General features: G+C 40.1%; 2 protein-coding genes across 4 annotated transcripts; both read left to right on the top strand.

Moving 5' to 3' along the window:
* The first annotated feature begins 1,908 nt into the window (after nucleotides 1-1,908).
* On the top strand, nucleotides 1,909-14,170 carry pex5 (peroxisomal biogenesis factor 5). 2 transcript variants are annotated; one of them, XM_073485275.1, is made up of 16 exons: nucleotides 1,911-2,140; nucleotides 4,886-5,042; nucleotides 5,166-5,204; nucleotides 5,377-5,494; nucleotides 5,590-5,736; nucleotides 5,956-6,040; nucleotides 7,026-7,116; nucleotides 7,365-7,487; nucleotides 9,380-9,463; nucleotides 9,783-9,902; nucleotides 10,056-10,199; nucleotides 10,389-10,459; nucleotides 10,786-11,007; nucleotides 11,165-11,330; nucleotides 11,424-11,581; nucleotides 12,858-14,170. In XM_073485275.1, the coding sequence occupies exons 2-16, from the start codon at nucleotides 4,929-4,931 to the stop codon at nucleotides 13,102-13,104; spliced, it is 1,929 nt and encodes a 642-aa protein (XP_073341376.1). In that variant the 5' UTR covers nucleotides 1,911-2,140; nucleotides 4,886-4,928; the 3' UTR covers nucleotides 13,105-14,170. The 2 variants fall into 2 exon arrangements, with proteins under 2 accessions (XP_073341377.1, XP_073341376.1); XM_073485276.1 differs by lacking the exon at nucleotides 7,365-7,487 and having other exon boundaries at nucleotides 1,909-2,140.
* A 1,329-nt stretch (nucleotides 14,171-15,499) lies between these two features.
* On the top strand, nucleotides 15,500-18,104 carry cdca3 (cell division cycle associated 3). Of its 2 annotated transcripts, none has more exons than XM_073485594.1 (6): nucleotides 15,500-15,581; nucleotides 16,235-16,385; nucleotides 16,468-16,588; nucleotides 16,669-17,571; nucleotides 17,645-17,712; nucleotides 17,841-18,104. In XM_073485594.1, exons 2-6 carry the CDS (start codon nucleotides 16,254-16,256, stop codon nucleotides 17,931-17,933), a joined length of 1,317 nt encoding a protein of 438 aa, XP_073341695.1. In that variant the 5' UTR covers nucleotides 15,500-15,581; nucleotides 16,235-16,253; the 3' UTR covers nucleotides 17,934-18,104. The 2 variants fall into 2 exon arrangements, with proteins under 2 accessions (XP_073341695.1, XP_073341696.1); XM_073485595.1 differs by having other exon boundaries at nucleotides 15,527-15,581; nucleotides 16,231-16,385.

Raw genomic sequence — 18,104 nt, forward strand, 5'->3', positions numbered from 1 at the left:
CACATATTTTTTTAAATCTACAATATCATGATATCACGTATGATTAGGCCCATAACAAATGTCATGCAACTTTATTATATTTCAGTATATGGAGTACAAAATGACTAAATGTACAGTAGCAGAATGCAGCTAACAAAGTTTACTCATTTACTGCACATATGTAAAATTTTGAGGTACTTGTAGTATACTCAAGTATTTTAATTTTTGCTACTTAATACATCCACTAACATTACAGAAGGAAATATTGTACTTTTTACTGACAGCTGGAGTTACAAGTTACGTTTCAGTTTAAGACACCAACATAATAGTCTTATAAAGTATAAATCACTGTTTTAGATTGAACTAACAAGGTTTATATGAAGTACCTAAAACAAACTCTACTAGGTTGAGCAATAAAATGCTGCTTATGTTAGAAGTTTAACTAAAGGTAACAACAGCTACAACATTATACGAATACGTAAAGGTGTCACTTGCGTTGAAGAGCGGAGGCGACATGAGGGCTAAAGGCTATTGACAATCTACAGTAGTTAGAAAAACTTGTCACAAGTTATGTTTCAATATAAGCAGGGTTAGTAGTACTCTTATGAAATTATACAATTCAAGGACTGTTCAAGCACTTTTCATGGGCAAAATATTTCAAATAATTTACACAGATATTCACATTTACTACTCTAACCCAGCACGGTACTCAAGGGGGTCACTATGTTGAAAAGCGGTGGGGGACATAAGGGTTTGATAAAAAAAGTGTGGTCTTCAACACACACGATTTTAGGCAAAGTAATGAGGAGATTGCAGGTCAGAGTAGATAATTAAAGCAGTTAAAAACTGCATAATGGTGCATCAAAATTAATTCAGTCTCATTTGTTAGTTTTTTTGCCTAGGGGTTCAGGTCCACCCTGTGGCCCTTTGCTGCATGTCGTCTCCTCTCTCTCTCCCATTACCTGTTGCAGCTGGTCGAGTTAAAGATCATTTTAACATCTTTTTATATCTTTTTCAAAATGGCCATTTTGTCATAGGCCATTCCTATTGATTATGAGAAATTGAGGTCCCAGTCATAATATAATATAACATGCACAAATACCATACTATATATTTATTTTTTAATGTTTGAAGGCAAAAATACTTGCAATTATACCCTCCTCATTCACTATTTCCCAAGATGTTTTCATGTCACCATTGTGCTTCTGCTACTACGTGTTTCAATGATTTTTTTGAATCCTTCCTGTGACATTATAATAAATTAAATTAGCATGTTCTCCATTAATAATAATATATTAATACTAGACTTTTGACCTTTAAAGATTTTGCCTTGTATAGATACTTTCAAACATGTTTCTTTAGGTAAAATGCGGTGAGGGAAACAATAAAAAATGTTTTTATACACCAGTGCTGCAATTTGTTTTAAAGGAATTAAGTTTGCCATTTGTCTTTTAACAGCAATAAGTACCCAGCCAACATTTGCCACTGGGTTCACTTTCTTTTCTTTTCAACTTAACCTTTGTTTCTATCCCACTGTAACAATAAGTGGGTCAGGGGCCCGGGGTCATCAATGGCCCAGAGGTCCAACGTGTCAAATGGGGAGACTGGTAGCCTATTTTGATTTTTGCATTCAGGACTTTTACTTACAATTACTTATTTGTACATCGTTGAATAATGAATGAAAAGAATAAATGAAAAAAAGAATAATAAGAGGTTTTTGTTTGTTTCATTACGGGGGGTTTCTGGTTTGGCACCTGGCAACTGCACGCCTGATTTGTTGGACTTTGATCGCCTGCGCAATATCTTTTGTGTGTTTTTTTTTTACGTAGATCGGTCTGCGTCTGTTTCACTACGTTCTGTTTTTTTCAAGCCCCGACATCTTCTTACGTAAGCACGTTCACGAATACGAAACCGGCGTACGGGTACGAGACACTCCGGGCGAACGGTGAAGGGTTTTGTGGGTCATGGAGGAGGAAGGTAAATAAAAAGAGACGCGCTTGTGACACGCCGCGGCTGCTTTTGGACGGTTACCGGGAGGTTTGACACTGCGGCAACTTTTGCTGTGATTCGGTGGTTTAAAAAAACAGACGGAGGAGGCAGACAAGCGGAGCGGAGCGGAGAGGAGGGACTGTCGGTTCGGCTACAGCAGCGGCTGTCGGCGGTGAGATGAACATCATGCTACCCCGTCTATTCATGCCTCTGTGGCTTCATACTACAGGAATGATGTCCGCACTTAGCCCTACAGTAGCCAGATAGCACTGTATGCTAACACTAGCCGCGCTCGCTATTGTTGTAAGGGTCGTTATTTCTTAAAATCTTCTTCCTTTGTCTCGCTGTTTAACGAGCTACATAAGGAAATAAACGTCACGTAGAGAGCGATTTACCAAGCTAACGTTGCTGCTCGTAGCTGAAGCCACAGCTTGCTAGCTTCGTGCAAAACAAAGCTACCATTGCTCCCAGTCTGGTTAACTGCTTTGACACATGACAGCAGTCTGACAGTTTAAAAACCTGTGCGTGTGTGTGAGAGAGAGAGAGCTGGCAGGGAGTTGCCTTCAGGTGTGCACGGTGTAATACTTGTACTCACTCAATAAAAGTAGGATATGTGTGAATTTGCGGGACAAAAGCGTACCTTCCTCCAAAGGTAATGTGTTGGGAGGTTTGTGACGCTGAAGTGAGCGAGTAGACAGGTGTCACAGTGGCCTGTCTATCTGTGATAGTGTGCGTATTAATATCTGTGTCTAATCCTCTTACTTTGACCCTAATCATCATACAGCAGCTGTTTGAGTGAGTAGGAATAAAATATCATTTCATCTGTGTACTAAACCATAAGAGCCCACCTGTGGATCAGACTCTTTTATGATGTTTTGTGGTGCTAGAGTAGTCCTCAGTTGAGTGGAGTGCACAGGGAATTAAATCTCTATTCCTGACTGTTCATTATGGAAATTGTTGCTATTACGTATCCCTCCAGAGGGGTTAGAGAAGTTGAGTAGGCCAGCATGTACAGCAGTTTGTCAGCTGTTCATCTCTGAGCCTGGATGTGGGTCAGTGAGTTGAGCAGCAGGATTTCATCCATGACAACGTATAGTTTTTTTTTTCAGTAATGCAGCTAGGAACTAAATCACTGTCATAAGGATTTTTCTTTTGTTATTGTTTTACTCCTGGAAGATCAGGTGAGTGATCATCAGATAAATGAGGACCAAATAGGACATAATGACAGTATAATATTGGTGCTGTGTAATGACGACAGTTTTGGTTGTATGGCTGTGCAAATAATGGAAGCATTATCAAAATCGTAATATGGCCTAGTGTAATATCCAAATCGCAGGAGCTGCAATTTTTTGATTAAGGTAAAACCTGTGACAAAACAGCATTATGATTAAGTACGGGAGTGTTGCAGAGATGCCCTGACCTACAAATCCTGTTCTCCGATTGTGCTTATTTGGTATAGACTATGGAAAAAACAATATGCATTTTTAGAGCTAATACTGATTATTAGTAATCAAGGACACCGATTTACATTTGCAGTAAAAATAAAAATCATATTGTCAAAAACTAGAATAAAGAGTGATGGTATGTAACTAAGTACAATTTACTCAAATACTGTACCTAAGTTCAGTTTTAAGGTACTTTAACCATTTTCTGCACCTATACTTCCACTCCTCTGAATTTAATTGATAACTTAAGCTACAAGTAGGGTTGCAATGTTATGAGATTTTTTAACGTTACGAGAACCCTCAAAGAAAATATCACGGTTTCAAGGTATAAGGGTATTTGGTATTTCACAATTATTATCCTTTTAGGAATGAAAATAGAAGGTTTTTTTTTAGTTGAATAAACAATTATAATTTCTCAAAATATAATGTCCTGACAGACATTAAAAATGTATATAATTTAAGTTTATATCAAGTTTCATAAGATCTATACGTTAAAATTCGATTTTTAAAATTTTAAAATTTTATTTTATTTTTTTCATTCTAGTCAAATAAATACCCAGGGTTTGTCAAGCCATTTGTGACTTGGAAAGATTAAGAGTTTTTTTTCTACAATACTCTTTAGGTTATTTAACAAAGGTGCACAAGTAGATGTTGCCTAAATAAAATAGTCAGAAATTGTCAAAATTGTTATTTGAATTAGGAAATATCTCATTAAAGAACAAGATAACAACATGCCCAGACTTTGAGTTGCAGTTTTTTTTGACACTCACTGCTATGGACATATTTTGTTGGCCGTACCAAAGACGAGTTGAAGTTCAATACCCAGCGCTACATGATAATAATTATAGGCTTGTTTTTAGTAATAACAATATGGTGATGTGAATGTCTTGTTCACACAGAAAAGGCTGGAGTGCAGTCAGAGTGCTAATATGTAATATGCAGTGAATGCCTGTGCCTGCCGGCCCATCACATCCACATTATTAATGGTTCACCCTCAGCTGGGAAATGACCCGAAAAACAGCAGATGGAGCTTGAATTTGGTTACGTGACATGAGCTTATCTGTGCAGTGTGAACACACTCAAGATTTCACCTTGCTTGGCCTGTCAGCTCTTAAAGAGGCCAAAAACAATTACATATGTTTTAAATGGATTATTATGATTATATTGACATGTATTGCAATTGCGATGTGAGTCACGGCTGTAGTTGGAATGGTAATTTTTGCGTTTACTTTTCACTGAAAAGGATGACAATGATGATGTTGTGAGGATCAACACGTTTCCTTACGTCTGGAGAATATGATTTGTAGGCTGGGGCATCCCTGTAGCAACCACAACATAACACTGTGAACTTTACCTGTTGGAGTTTCTTGAATTTATCACACTGTTGACCGATCTGTCTTGAAAACAAATTGGATTTTGCACAATCATCCAAAACAGAAATTGAGAAATGCATCTGCTCATTCTCTTCTCAGTTCTCAGGTGGTCTGATTGGGTTTGCCTCGTCCTTGTGTTGCCATGGCGATGCGGGAGTTGGTGGAGGCAGAATGTGGGGGAGCCAATCCCCTCATGAAGTTGACCAGTCACATGACCAAGGAAGGGGGGGCATGGCGGCACCGCTCAACACCTACAGTGAGTAATTTGTAGATATCCATTTAAATATCTCTATTACAAAGTGTACATATTTGAGTCTTGCTTGACAACAGACATGGCACTAGTTTTTCTGTTACCTCTTTTTTCCATATTTTCTCACAGATTCCCCCCGCTGCTATAGAAATTGCAACTGAAGAAGAGGTCAGTGCTTCTGTTCCTTTTCATATTCAGTGTATTTTGTTGACTACAATACTGTATTGTAGCCATTCAGATGTGCTTCTCTGTGTATACTGGATGCCTTCTCTTCATATAGTCTCTAAAAAGTAGAATAATCCTTCGTAGCTGTTGTAACATGCTTTTATTTTGGCACCAGCTGGTGAATGAGTTCCTTCAGGCGCCCCCACGACCCCCACACACATTTGACATGGGTCAGCTGTTGGAGGAAATGCAGCAGATTGACCAACAGAGCTACAGACAAGCTCCACAGAGAGGCATGTATTTCTGGATTCTAACGTTTCAGGTATTTTCTTTAGTGTTTGTATGACTGTTTTCAGCATTTTAAGCACCACGTATTTCTATGCGATAGCTCCAGATGTGGCAGCGTTGGCCCTCTCTGGTGACTGGGCAGCCGAGTTCCTCTCAGGTCCTGACGCTGCCGCCGCACCGGGGCTCACTGCACTTGGTGATGCAGCAGACGCTGATTGGACGAGGGAATTTATCGCTGAGGCTGCAGGTAGCTTGAGTTTCCTTTAGTTGCTCTTTGTTGCTAACCTGTGTTTCACTCTGGAAACGCACACTTTGCTTGATGTGCATGTCATCATCAATCTGTCATGTGTCATCACTTTCTACTGAGATCAGAGTAAATTTGCCTTGGATAAATCCTTTGATTTTTGCCTCGTATGTCATTTTTACAATCTGCCTATCTGTGTTTTTTTTTTTTCCTATGCTCCAGATCCTGGACGCTGGGCAGAGGAGTATCTGGAGCAGTCGGAAGAGAAGTTGTGGCTGGGAGATCTGGGAGACAAGGAGAACGAATGGTTAGAACAGAGAATGGAGGACATGGATAGAAAATGTTCATAGTACGCAGATGAAAAATAGCTTTTATCAGGGGTCTTCAATGTTTTTCAAGCCAAGGAGCCCTTAGCTGATAGTGAGACGGAGGAGGGATCCCCTGTTACATAAATTGTATACAGTATATTGTATAAAATTATATTTGCATATGGAACTGGGCCTACAATAACATGTAGGGCGGCCTATAGTGCCAAATATAAACAAGTCGGCTTTTATCAGACATATTCTTGTCAAAGAACAACGTTCTTCCATCAAACAATAACTTGGCTGCCCCCCTGCAGTAACTGTTGAAGACTCAGTTTTGAATAATTGGCTACTTCAGTCACACTACAATAAATATGTAGTATACTGTAGTTAAGCCACTTGTGTGGGGAGTGAAAGAGGATAGTAGCAGAGGCAGACAAAGGATAGCAGATTTGAATGCGTGTCTGAACCTTAATAATGTTATTGTCTTCTTGTCGGGCAGATGTTTCTGTTGAATTTAAATTTTTCAAACAATTCATCCTTGTCTGTGACAATATTGAAAAGGCTATCTGAACCAGAGCTGAAAGTTGTTGTATAGAATAACAGCCTTACAGATGTCTAATCATCAGCATAGTGCACTGACCTCAAAAATGCAAAGTACAGCCTTCAGCCTGAATTGATTTGTTCTGGTGTACATATGCAGAATAAATACTGTTTCTTCTTGTATTTATGTAATTTAAGAGAGCATGATGCACATTTATTAACATAAGCCTTTTGGTCCATCATGTAAATGTTCCAGATTAAGCCATTCACGCTAATTTTCATCTGCAGTCCCTGACAGCTTGATGGCATATAAAAACATTAAAGGAAAACACACAAGAGCCCATTATCTCAACATAACTTAACAAAAAGTAAAGAAATGACATGACATTATCTCTGAATTCCTTACAGTATAATATTAACAGTTCTTTGTTGTTAATCTGACAGGACAAAGGAGTATCAACCAGGAGAGGAGCTGAGGCAGACAGCCAATGAGCTTGTCTCAAAGGTTGATGACCCCAAGTTACAAAACACAGAGGTGAGCAACGACTTAATGTTTACCTGACAGCTGTTGGATCCTCTTTTAATCATGTGTCATTCCTTTTTACATATCTATCTCCATATCTTTTCTCTTTTTCATTAACATTTTTGTATAGTAGTTCCCTGGGAGCAACTTGTTGGTTTGGAAAGAAACTAGCAGTATGTTGGTATAAACCTGACCAATTAGTAATGGTTAATGGTGAATGCTTTTTTGTTTTTGCTGTCATTTTTTTCGTTGTTGTGTAGTTCCTGCGATTCATTAGGCAGATTGGCGAGGGCAGTGTGACAGTGGAGAGCAGAACAGACAAACAGCTCACAGATAAAGCTCAGGCCGAGGAGGCTCAGAACTGGGCCTCCAACCTCAACCAGGTACGAGTCTCTGCCCACTGAGGAGGGGATGGTTGCAACTGGGAATACATTGGGGAAGCACATTGGTTCACTTCTGCACAGTATAGGCAACGCCATGTGACTCATCACCCCAGTATCTAATGCAGAGTAACATTTTCCAAAAATCTAACCAAAAGCAGCCACTCAGCTCCCTGTAATATGAAGCTCATGGCTGCACAGCATTGCTGATGGAATTTGTTCAGCAAACAGACGACTCTGCTTTTCTTCTTATGCATTTAGTTTTTAATGTGTACAGTCAAGCTGTGGTTATTCCCATCTTGAGTCAGTTTTCCTTCAGTTTTTTGTTTTACTGGGGTAAAACTCGGGTACTTGTAAGCGATTACTTTGACCTCATTCAGTTCAAGCAGAAAAAGGCTGTTGCCATATATATATGTGGAAGCCCATTTCCGCCAAGAAAAGAAAAAAATAGATCAAAGGTTAGATCTAAAACTATATTTCAGTACTTTCAATAAGTTTAAAATATAACACAATAAGTCACAATTTTAACTTACTAATCAAACATTGTGATATATTAAGTGACGTAAAGTCATTTCAAGTTATTTTGATTGTGATTTGTATCAGAATAGTCAGAATTTTTTACTTTTACTTACTAGTGTAAAGAGGTCAGAACGCCAGCAACACTTGCAGTATATAGAATTAAAGCCTGACTGATACTTGTATTTGTATATCGGCCGATACACACACATTTTTCACAATGATCCCTCAAATGTGGCTATGAAACACCCTCTGACATATGAGATATTTAATGAAGGCAGGATGTTTTTCAGTTGAACAGTTAACTTTAATGTCTAAACATCAGTGCACTGAAACAGTAAACTTGGACTTTAATAATTATAAATGAACCGAAGCATCTTTCTCTGCATTAACATCTTTGAAAAGAGTTTTTGTATTAGCGCCTATAGGGCAACATGCATGCCGGTACGGGTAGATCTGTGATAGGCCAATATTGGCTGATAAGTGTTGCTGGAGTTTTGACCTCTTTAGATTTTTTTCCGTTCTCCCTGAGCCAGAAACCCCTAATCTGAAAACTTGTCATGTCCAACTTTTTATGTATTTTCTTTTTCTCATCCTGGCAGAAATGGGCTTCCATATTATACTATGTATGTGTAGCTCTCAGTCCTGTTTTTGATGAATATCTGTTCACCATGGCTCCATTGTACTTTATTGCCCTCTAACTTTGACATGTACTTTTCCATTTTTTGACCTCCGAACTCTCGGCTTGCCATTCCTGCAATTAAAAACCGCCATTCATCTACTCCTCCTCCTACTAAAATTACTCCTACTCCGCCCACCCTTCCGAAAAAACCTCCTCACCAACTGCTCCTCCCTCCTCAAAACATTGCCCCATTCCCCACTGCCATCCCCTCCCGCCATAGTTCCTGACGGAGACAGGGGGAGGGAGTCTTCCCTTGGAACCCCCAGCGAGGAATGAGAAGATTGAGAAAGTTAAAGCTAAACAAGCAGAGCAGTGGGCCAAGGTCGTCAGGCAGGTAGGACCTCTGTGGTCGTGACAGCGATAGGTTTTTTATTTTTAGCTGCAATTACTGCTATATTTAAGTTTTAGCAACACAAACCTTAAAATAACAGCAACATGTATTTATTGTGTTGCTGTTGAGTGCATTTTCTAAGTGAATGACAATCAGGAGGTAATTAGGAAGAAATGTAAGAAAGGAGTAGGAGAAAATAAGCTTTTTCTTTGTTATTTCTTCTTTCATTTTTTTCCTCCTTTTCATTCACTTCCCTCTATATTTTTCCTGTTTTAAAATCCACATCCGCAGCTCTAATAACAGTTTTCATCGCCAGCAACTGCTGACTCAAGTCAGTCACTGTTACTGCTCTTCATTGCTATTCAGGTGTCAGAGGAATCGGCTGAAGCCTGGGTGGATGAGTTCGCCACATCAGGACCGGATTTCCAAGAAGCTAAAGCTGCTGTGGAGGTGAGGCGAGAATCAATGAGCCAAACCTGAAGTGCAGTGGTATCTGTAGATGCACACCGGTGTCCTGGAAGATAAATGTTTGGGAATCTGGAAACTTTCCTAAACACAAATTGTCTATCAAGGAGCCCTTGAGAAAGTAACTTAATCCTCTTTGAGAAATATACAACCACTGTTTTTCTCTCTTGACTTATGCTACAAAACTCCATCAGTACACTCTCATCAGTCCCTTGGAAAAGTAAAGGTCGAATATGTCTATAATACAGGATGATATATAATGTGAGGGGACTGAAGTAATGATGTATATCTGTCATGTTGTCAGAGTGATGTGGATTTCTGGGAGAAGCTGCAGCAGGAGTGGGAGGAGATGGCTAAGAGGGATGCAGAGAGCCATCCCTGGCTGTCTGACTTCGATCAGCTACTCAGCTCTTCTTATGACAAGGTAGCTGTCAACCCGCTTAGATCAGACATCTGCTAAGAAATCTGTTTACATGTTTGAGGATTTGATGTGTAAAAGTACATGACATGCCGTACGTTGGACAGTCTACATACACATGCTCTGAGCAGCCTGCACGTTTCCCCGTGTTTGCCCCAGGGGTATCAGTTTGAAGAGGAAAACCCCTACTTATCCCACCCGGACCCTTTGTCAGAGGGAGTGAAGAGGATGGAGGCAGGGGACATCCCAGGCGCCGTGCGATTCTTTGAAAGTGCTGTACAGAGAGAACCAGACAACCAGCTGGTGAGCCTGTGGTTTCATTTACATTTTCTTTGATCATCCTAAATCATATATCATAAATTATAAATGTAAGAACGGCCCCTAAAAGTCTTCTTACTTTTGATTTCACTCACGTTTGTTTCCCCACAGAATGACGTTGTAATTACCCTTTTGTGTGTGTGTGCGTACATTTTCTTCTTATGAAAATTGCAGGCTTGGCAATATCTGGGAACATGTCAGGCAGAGAATGAGCAAGAATTTGCTGCCATCAGCGCCCTCCGCAGGTAGGAAATCAGAATTGCAAAATGCTGCCTTAAACCATCCAGATGCAAAACAGACATTGTGTTTGGTAAAATTTGGAGGCAAAATATAATATATAGTCATCTGTTTTCTTTTAGACATTGTTTGGAAGTTATAGTTACCTTTTTAATAGTAGCTTAATAATGATGCTAAGCTGCCTAAAAAGCAAAAAAGTCAATAATGGAAATAAAGTCTATCCTGATACCTAATTAATACAAGTGTACAGTGACCTTAAAGCTCAGGTACGACGAGATTATGTTGGTTCCTGTGATTGTTTCCCTATTCTCATTGCCTCTTCTTCTTTCACTAGATGTATAGAGCTGAAGAACGACAACCTGACAGCTCTGATGGCGTTGGCTGTCAGTTTCACTAACGAATCGCTGCACAGGCAGGCCTGTGAGACTCTTCGCGACTGGCTGAAGCACAATCCTAAATACCGTTCTGTGTGGGAGCAGACTGAGCGCGAACGCCAACAGGATGGTGCCAGAGAAAGGGACAAGGAGAGGGAGAGGTTCGGGTCACTGCTGCCAGAGTGAGTATCACACACACATGTGGGATTCAGAATAATTTGGGGTTTAAAACGAAACAGAGATCCAGCATCCAGTGATCCTCAGATGTTTGTAATGATAGAAATATCTTCTTACTCTCTTGTGTTCACCCCTTTTTTTCTTTTTGTTTCTCCTGCACAGATCTTTGTTCACTGATGTCCAGACCCTGTACCTGCATGCAGCTAACTCTGACCCCGCCCAGGTGGACCCTCAGCTGCAGTGTGGTCTGGGAGTTCTCTTCAACCTCAGCGGGGAGTACGACAAGGCGGTGGACTGTTTCAGCGCCGCTCTCTCTGTCACACCACAGGTTGGTGTAGAAGTGCTGAGATCCTATCATCTGTCTACAAACAGCCTGCTGTTTGTTTCTGAGCGCTCTCTTCCTTTCTTTTGTCTCCATCAGGACTACCTGCTGTGGAATAAATTGGGTGCTACACTCGCTAATGGAAGCCGCTCAGAGGAGGCGGTAGCCGCCTACAGGAGAGCTCTGGAACTGCAGCCCGGTTTTGTACGCAGTCGCTACAACTTGGGAATCAGCTGTGTCAACCTAGGAGCACACAGGTGAGGAAGTCTTTGGTCTGTATGTGTGTGTTTTGTCTGAAAAAGGGTTGAAATAAACAAATGCCCCCCCACACTGCCAGACTCCAATATCCACATATTTAATGCACCAAAGTAGTGACGTTTCAAGCACTACTGCTATTCATCAGTCTGAAGAGCAGCTCACTTTTGACCCAGCTCCAGACCGTTAATGGTTTGGATGTGTTTGCATACTCCTATTTGTATCAGGTTTTAGCTTTAAAAGGGATGTGTATGGACGCAGTTACCATATTTACATTAATTAAATGGATTCCATGAATAATTACACTCCTTTTAGACCAAAAGAAAACATTGGATAAAAGAAGGACACTACGCTACCCATTTCTGTAATAGTTTTATAATTACTGAGTGGCCTGGTAAAGCTTAGGTTGTTGCGATGTGACTTATTTTATACCTTTGTGTAAAATAGGTAAAATGAACATTACATTTGCCCTATGCAAATGGAAAGACTAAAGGTTTGAAGTGAAATTGATCACTTGATGAACATACAGCTGCTTAGATCAAGCCTTTCTTTTTGCAAACATAGGGCATTAAAAATTGAAATCACAAAAACAATCTGCCTTACTTGTGTTACTATTAAGGAACAAAACACCATCATGTTTTTTTCTGTTTTAGTTTCAAATTCAATACTAGCAAATTATTTTTAAACTTGTGTTACTTTGAACTGGACTTGATTGTGCTTTCTTGCTGAATTTGCTGATATATTGGAACCTAACAAACCCTGGTGCAGTGCAATAGCTTTTACTTCCACTAGATGGCATCAGCAGTTTTGTAAAATCGACTCAGTTGCCAGTTTATTTGATAAACCTAGTGTTAACAAAACAACAAAAACAATGCTGTTTAATATTACAGCTCTAAAATAAATCCAACTTATGAATATGTAAATATTTTTGTTGAAAATGTTTCAGAGAGGGGATAATTTATATGATTCCTACGGGTACTGGAAATCCTTGAAAACGCTTGAATTGTAGTGTGGTGTTTTAAGGTTTGAAAAGTGCTTGTATGTAGGATAAAGCGCTTGAAAATGGTAACCGTATTACATTCATAATAAGTTGTTTCATGTTTGCTAATTTTTATGATTATTGTATTTACTTATTACATATTATATTTTATATTATTCGAGCTGTTTAGACAGAAAAAACTGTATTAATTTATTTTAATTAATGTCAGATACTATTTAAATGTAGTCATGATTATCTGTTGTTCATCCTGTCCTGTTCTTTTTCTCCTGTCTCTTCAGAGAGGCAGTGGAGCACTTCCTCGAAGCTCTGTCTCTTCAGCGCCAGGCCGCCGGAGACGGAGCGAGAGCTGCGAGGGGGCCTGGAGGTGCCGCAGCCACCATGATGTCTGACAACATCTGGTCCACCCTGCGCATGGCTCTCAGCATGATGGGAGAGAGCTCTCTGTACGCTGCTGCTGACCGCCGGGACTTGGACACGTTGCTGGCTCACTTCTGCCAGAGAGAGGTGGAAGGTGGGACTGAATGAAGGCCAGCCAGGGGGAGGGGGTTTATTGAGTGTGAGTGTGTTTTGCTGGGCGGTAAATGTTTGGGTGACTGAATGAAGCGGAATCAGAGAGGTAACGGTTTCAAAGATATGGAGGAAGAAGACACTGTGAATTATCCAACATCCTAGAGACATCATCTTGTGGTCGTGTGCACTTAAAGGACTTTTATCAAGTTTGCAGTATTAGTCTCTACCTGAAGGATGCAGCCAGCGGTAATACAGTCATGTCGCTGTATTTTACATGTTTGACAGTCCTCACATTTCCTCCTGAGAACTGCGTTTCATCAAATATCACAATGATTTGAAATGTGTTCTCAATGAAGAAAGTGATGATGTAGAATGAGTGAATCTATTCTGTATTCAGCCGTGTGGACTGTTACGTTTGTCATGACATTCAGTGCTCTTACAGTCTTTCTCAACAGCAGGTTGTACGTTAAACTTAGTACTTAAACTATACTTAGTACGGTTATGTAGATTAAAGGTACAGTATGGCTGTAACATTGAATAGAGAAGAGTACAAGTGCTCCGTAGAGAAGGATTAGGCCGGTCCAGAGATCAGACACTAAACAGAAGTGCTACAGCAGCTTTCTTTTTTTATACTTTATTTAATTTTTTAGTAATCAAATATCAACCAGGATGATGAACTGACAACCAGCGGGACTGTTACTGTTATGAAAAGGTGTGTGTGTGTGTGTGTGTGTGTGTGTGTGTGTGTGTGTGTGTGTGTGTGTGTGTGTGTGTGTGTGTGTGTGTGTGTGTGTGTGTGTACAGTATGTGTGTGTGTGTTTTGGGTTGGGTGGGGGATATTAATCGTGTAACGGATGATAAGATCATATAATTGTAATATCATTGAGAATGATTTCTCTGGGCTCCTCCCTCTCTTTTTTTCATATCGCTCTTGTAAAACAATTTTGCTCCATTGTAAAATAATGCTAAATGCCATATTGTGTATTGTAACATAATTGTTGCACTATAATTGTTTTCAGGCTAGTTAAATCCTGACTGCAATGTTTAATATAATATTCAGCAATAAAGCTTTGATTCCAGACATCTGTTGGTGATTTTTTTTTTTCAATCGGTAAACAAAACAGCTTGGCTCGAGTGACAAAGAAGTATGAGGCGCTGAACAGAGACCTCTTTAACAAATCTGATAACAAATAACAGATGGGATGGCAGATGATGTTTAAAGTTGGAAACACTTGTACTAAGAATGTAAATCAAAACTAGTTTGTTTTGAATAATGACAATTATATAATAGGATTATTAGTTACAGCTGTGCATATATGAATCCTGATGTGTGCCACCAGTTAATAAGTTGAATTTAATTTAAATAAATACATTTTAAAAGGCTTTTACATTTTTATGTGTTATTATAATTATTAATTATTCTATTGCTGCTGTATGAGTTGGGTACACAGGACAGTTTGAGTGGTGGTGTTTATAATATTTTGTCCACCTTATTTATATACCATAAAGTAGACTAAAAAAATGTCAGCTCTTTCAGAAAATGTCCTAATTTGATGATGTATTTGACTGTTACATATTATTATTATTAGAAAAAAAATGAGATGATTTTTTTTTTCATTATGCATTTTGAATAAAAAAGTCGAAAAGTCTAGAATAAACTCTACATTTCAAGTTAAAGTCAACCTTCTGAGACAATATGCTTTAGTGGCTGGTTGATGACTTGAATGATGTTAGATTGATAATAACACAATCTTATTGATGATGATATACATATGTATATATGTATGCCGTTGCGTCACTTCAAAAACTGGATATAGTAATGGAAGAGACCTCTCTTTTTTTTCCTCAACCCTTGGCCCTAATACTCTTCCATACATATATGCATGTGCATGGATATGTGATAAATGAAATGTGTAGCATTATTAAAGTGAAACACAAAAATATCTCATTATCCCTGACTAATTTTGAGTAGGGTAATTCTATGCAATAAAAGTCTATTCCTCTTGAACACTCTAGCCTCCATATTTATGTCAAGATGGTGTCAAAAAGAAACATTTTGCAATATGCTTTTCCACAAATAATGTAGAAAATATATGTTGATGATAATAATATTCTTGATGTATTCTTGTTCTTTGTGGTGTACCTCTATTAAATCTTCAGGCAGTTTTTTCAGGGAGGGGCACTGTTCCAACCTAACATTTCATTTTCCTGCCTCAGACAGACACACGTGATAAACAAAGCATTCACTTGCACGACTGCAGCTTTCAAACTGTGTTATCAGCAGCACACCACGCCCCGTTTAAGAACGCTGCCCTCTGAGCCAATCAGCGCCGAGGAGCCGGAGAGGTCGCGCACGCTGATTGGCTCATTCAAAAATAACATGCACGCAGCCCCGCCATTTAAATGTTTTAAAAGTCGTGTGTGTTTCTCCGTTTAACACCAGTGTGGAGTAAGTGAAAAGAGGTTCAGCATCACCTTTGTCTTCGTGAAAGGTAGGCCAGAGAATATATTTTAAACTGCACACTGATGTTAGTTAACGTAGTCTGAACTCAAATCATATGAAACTCATGACGGTCAGTGTTACTATCACAATGATGCGTCTTGTTTTGATTTTAAGACAGAAAGTGAGAGGCTGGGTTCAGACAAGCTAACGCTAAATTAGCTTGTTGTTGACTGGCTAACAGCTCCTGTAGGTTAAGCTTCGCTGTTGGCGTGTATATTATTTGTTAATGTACATAGACGTGTGAATACAAGTATGTAAACATTTGAATTTATGTTTTGTACCAGTGTTGAACGAGGTGAATTTAGTTTTTACATTAGTTATGTATCATAATATAGGTTTACAGGCACTCATTTAACGCTGCGTTATTAAAAACGAGCCACACGTATTGCCCAACAGTGTTTTGTTTTATTAACTTGTTTTTTTAACTTGTTTATACGTTATTGTATGTAAGTTTTCATTGTTTGGAAATTTGCTGGTTGGATTTTATTCACAAATGACAAGAAAATCCTTTTAGTATCTTATCTGTAATTTTTCCACTAGTGTTGTTTTATACTTGGATGATGTTTTTGTGTGTATTTCGTGACCTTATATTGTTTTTCTCTGTCTAAAAACTGTATTCTGTTTTATTTTCCTCTGAGCCAGTTCACATTTAATAAGAGTCATGGGATCCAGTGAGAGCAAGATGACTGCATGTGCACCAGTAAAACCAGAGCCGGCCATCAAAAACAGTCGAGTCGGTGAGCTGATAGATCCACGCTCTCCTTCAACAGGAATCGACCGTACACCCATTCAGGTAGGTTACCAATCATACTGTAAGCTTTGGGGGAAGGGCGAATATGTAAAATAGCTGAACCATTACAAATAATGTTTCCCAGGTTGGTGTGCTTGTGCCCAAAGCTGTAAATGAAGTAAAAAGTGAATGTCCACTGGCATTCACTGATCCCCGCTCGCCTTCTGTCGGTATTAGCCGCACCCCTGTCAGAGAAGTCATGAGAGGTAATTATTTGTTAAAGAATACTTTCAGTTTGACTTTTCTGACCTCCATAATGTCCTGTAACACTTTCTGTTCTTCACAGCAACAGTTGGGTCCTTTACTCGCCGCCTGGGCATGCTTTTCCATAACGAGACTGAAGGCAAAGCCCCCGAGAAACGCTTCAGTGATGTCGTGGAGGAGGAGGTCTTAAAGGATGAAGAGCTTGCTTCCACTGAGCCCCTCCTGACTCCTCACTCTATCCGCAACTTTGGCTCCCTGGCTGAGCACGCTAACCTTCTGGCCACCCCAGTAATGCCCCCTCTGCAAAGTGAGGGTAGCTCAAGCCCCTTTGTGCTTCTTGGCGAGCCCCAAGTGGAGCTGGAGCTGGAAACTGAGGGAGACTTTAGCCTGGAGGAGGCAGAAGAAGCAAAAGAGTCTCCTCTTCATAAGAGGCTGAGCATGAGCCTGATAACCTGTCATGATGGAGCAACTTCAACCCAGATCTTTGCTGAGGTGCACCGTGACTGTGCTACATCCCCAGTGCCTAGTGTGGTGATGGAGCCACTCAAGGATGGTGTGGATCATTCTTATGCCCTTCCTTCTATCACTGTTGAAACTGAGACCCCTGTTGAGCCTTCCCTGCCCGCTGATACTGATGATTCCCCAGTTCAGGTGTCCACAGCACAGTCGGAGGAAGTAGAGCAAACCCCATCTTCTGAGGAAACGAAGGAGCTTGTTAAAGAATCGTCTTTGCAGTCTGCTCCCGCCCCAGAGCCACCGACTGTCCCCAGCTCAGAGCAGCCACAGCTCCACGCTGGCATCCGCTGCCCCACCATCGACCCAAAGAGCCCCAGTCAGGTGGTGTTCAAGCCCCAGTGGTTGGGCAAAGGTTTTGGCGCCACTGGGCTGAAAACTAGAGGAGGCTCCTCTCCTCTTGCTGTCCGCTTGGCCGTGAAGAACGTAACCAATGAAAACAAAGGCCAGTCTGGAAAACGGAAGCAGAAAGGTGTGTAGTTTGTGGCGTCTTGTGATCTATGATGACATGACGTTTTTGTTTGACATTTCTTTTTCTTTTCAAGGTACTGAAGGCCGCTCCCCACTGCAGATCCTTAAGGAAACAAACTCGCCCAGGGACAAACGTTCTCAGGTACCATATACAAGCATTCTTATTTACAGAATCTTAATGTGGACTACAGTATATCGCTTTGTTTTTTTGTAAGGTGATATTGATTAATTTGGTGTCAGCTGAGGTAATGTTTGCTCCCAACTTTCCAGATGAAGCTGAAGGTGTCCACCCCAGATAAGCAGAGACTCGGACAGATGGACCGCAGGGTGCTGGCAGTGTCTCTGGATAAGGAGAACAGATGATCAACTGCAGCCACGTGTACAGAATCCTGCCACTTTTATATCTCTTAAAACAAGCTTTTATCTGTACAGCTTTCTTTTTTCTGTGTGTATATTACTTTAACTTCCACTTCCAGCTGTTTTCTGCCCTGTTTTGTCATCTTGTAAATATAAATAAAATTATTTGCATACACA

Source organism: Pagrus major, chromosome 17 (assembly GCF_040436345.1).
Source record: "Pagrus major chromosome 17, Pma_NU_1.0".
NCBI classification, from domain to species: domain Eukaryota; kingdom Metazoa; phylum Chordata; class Actinopteri; order Spariformes; family Sparidae; genus Pagrus; species Pagrus major.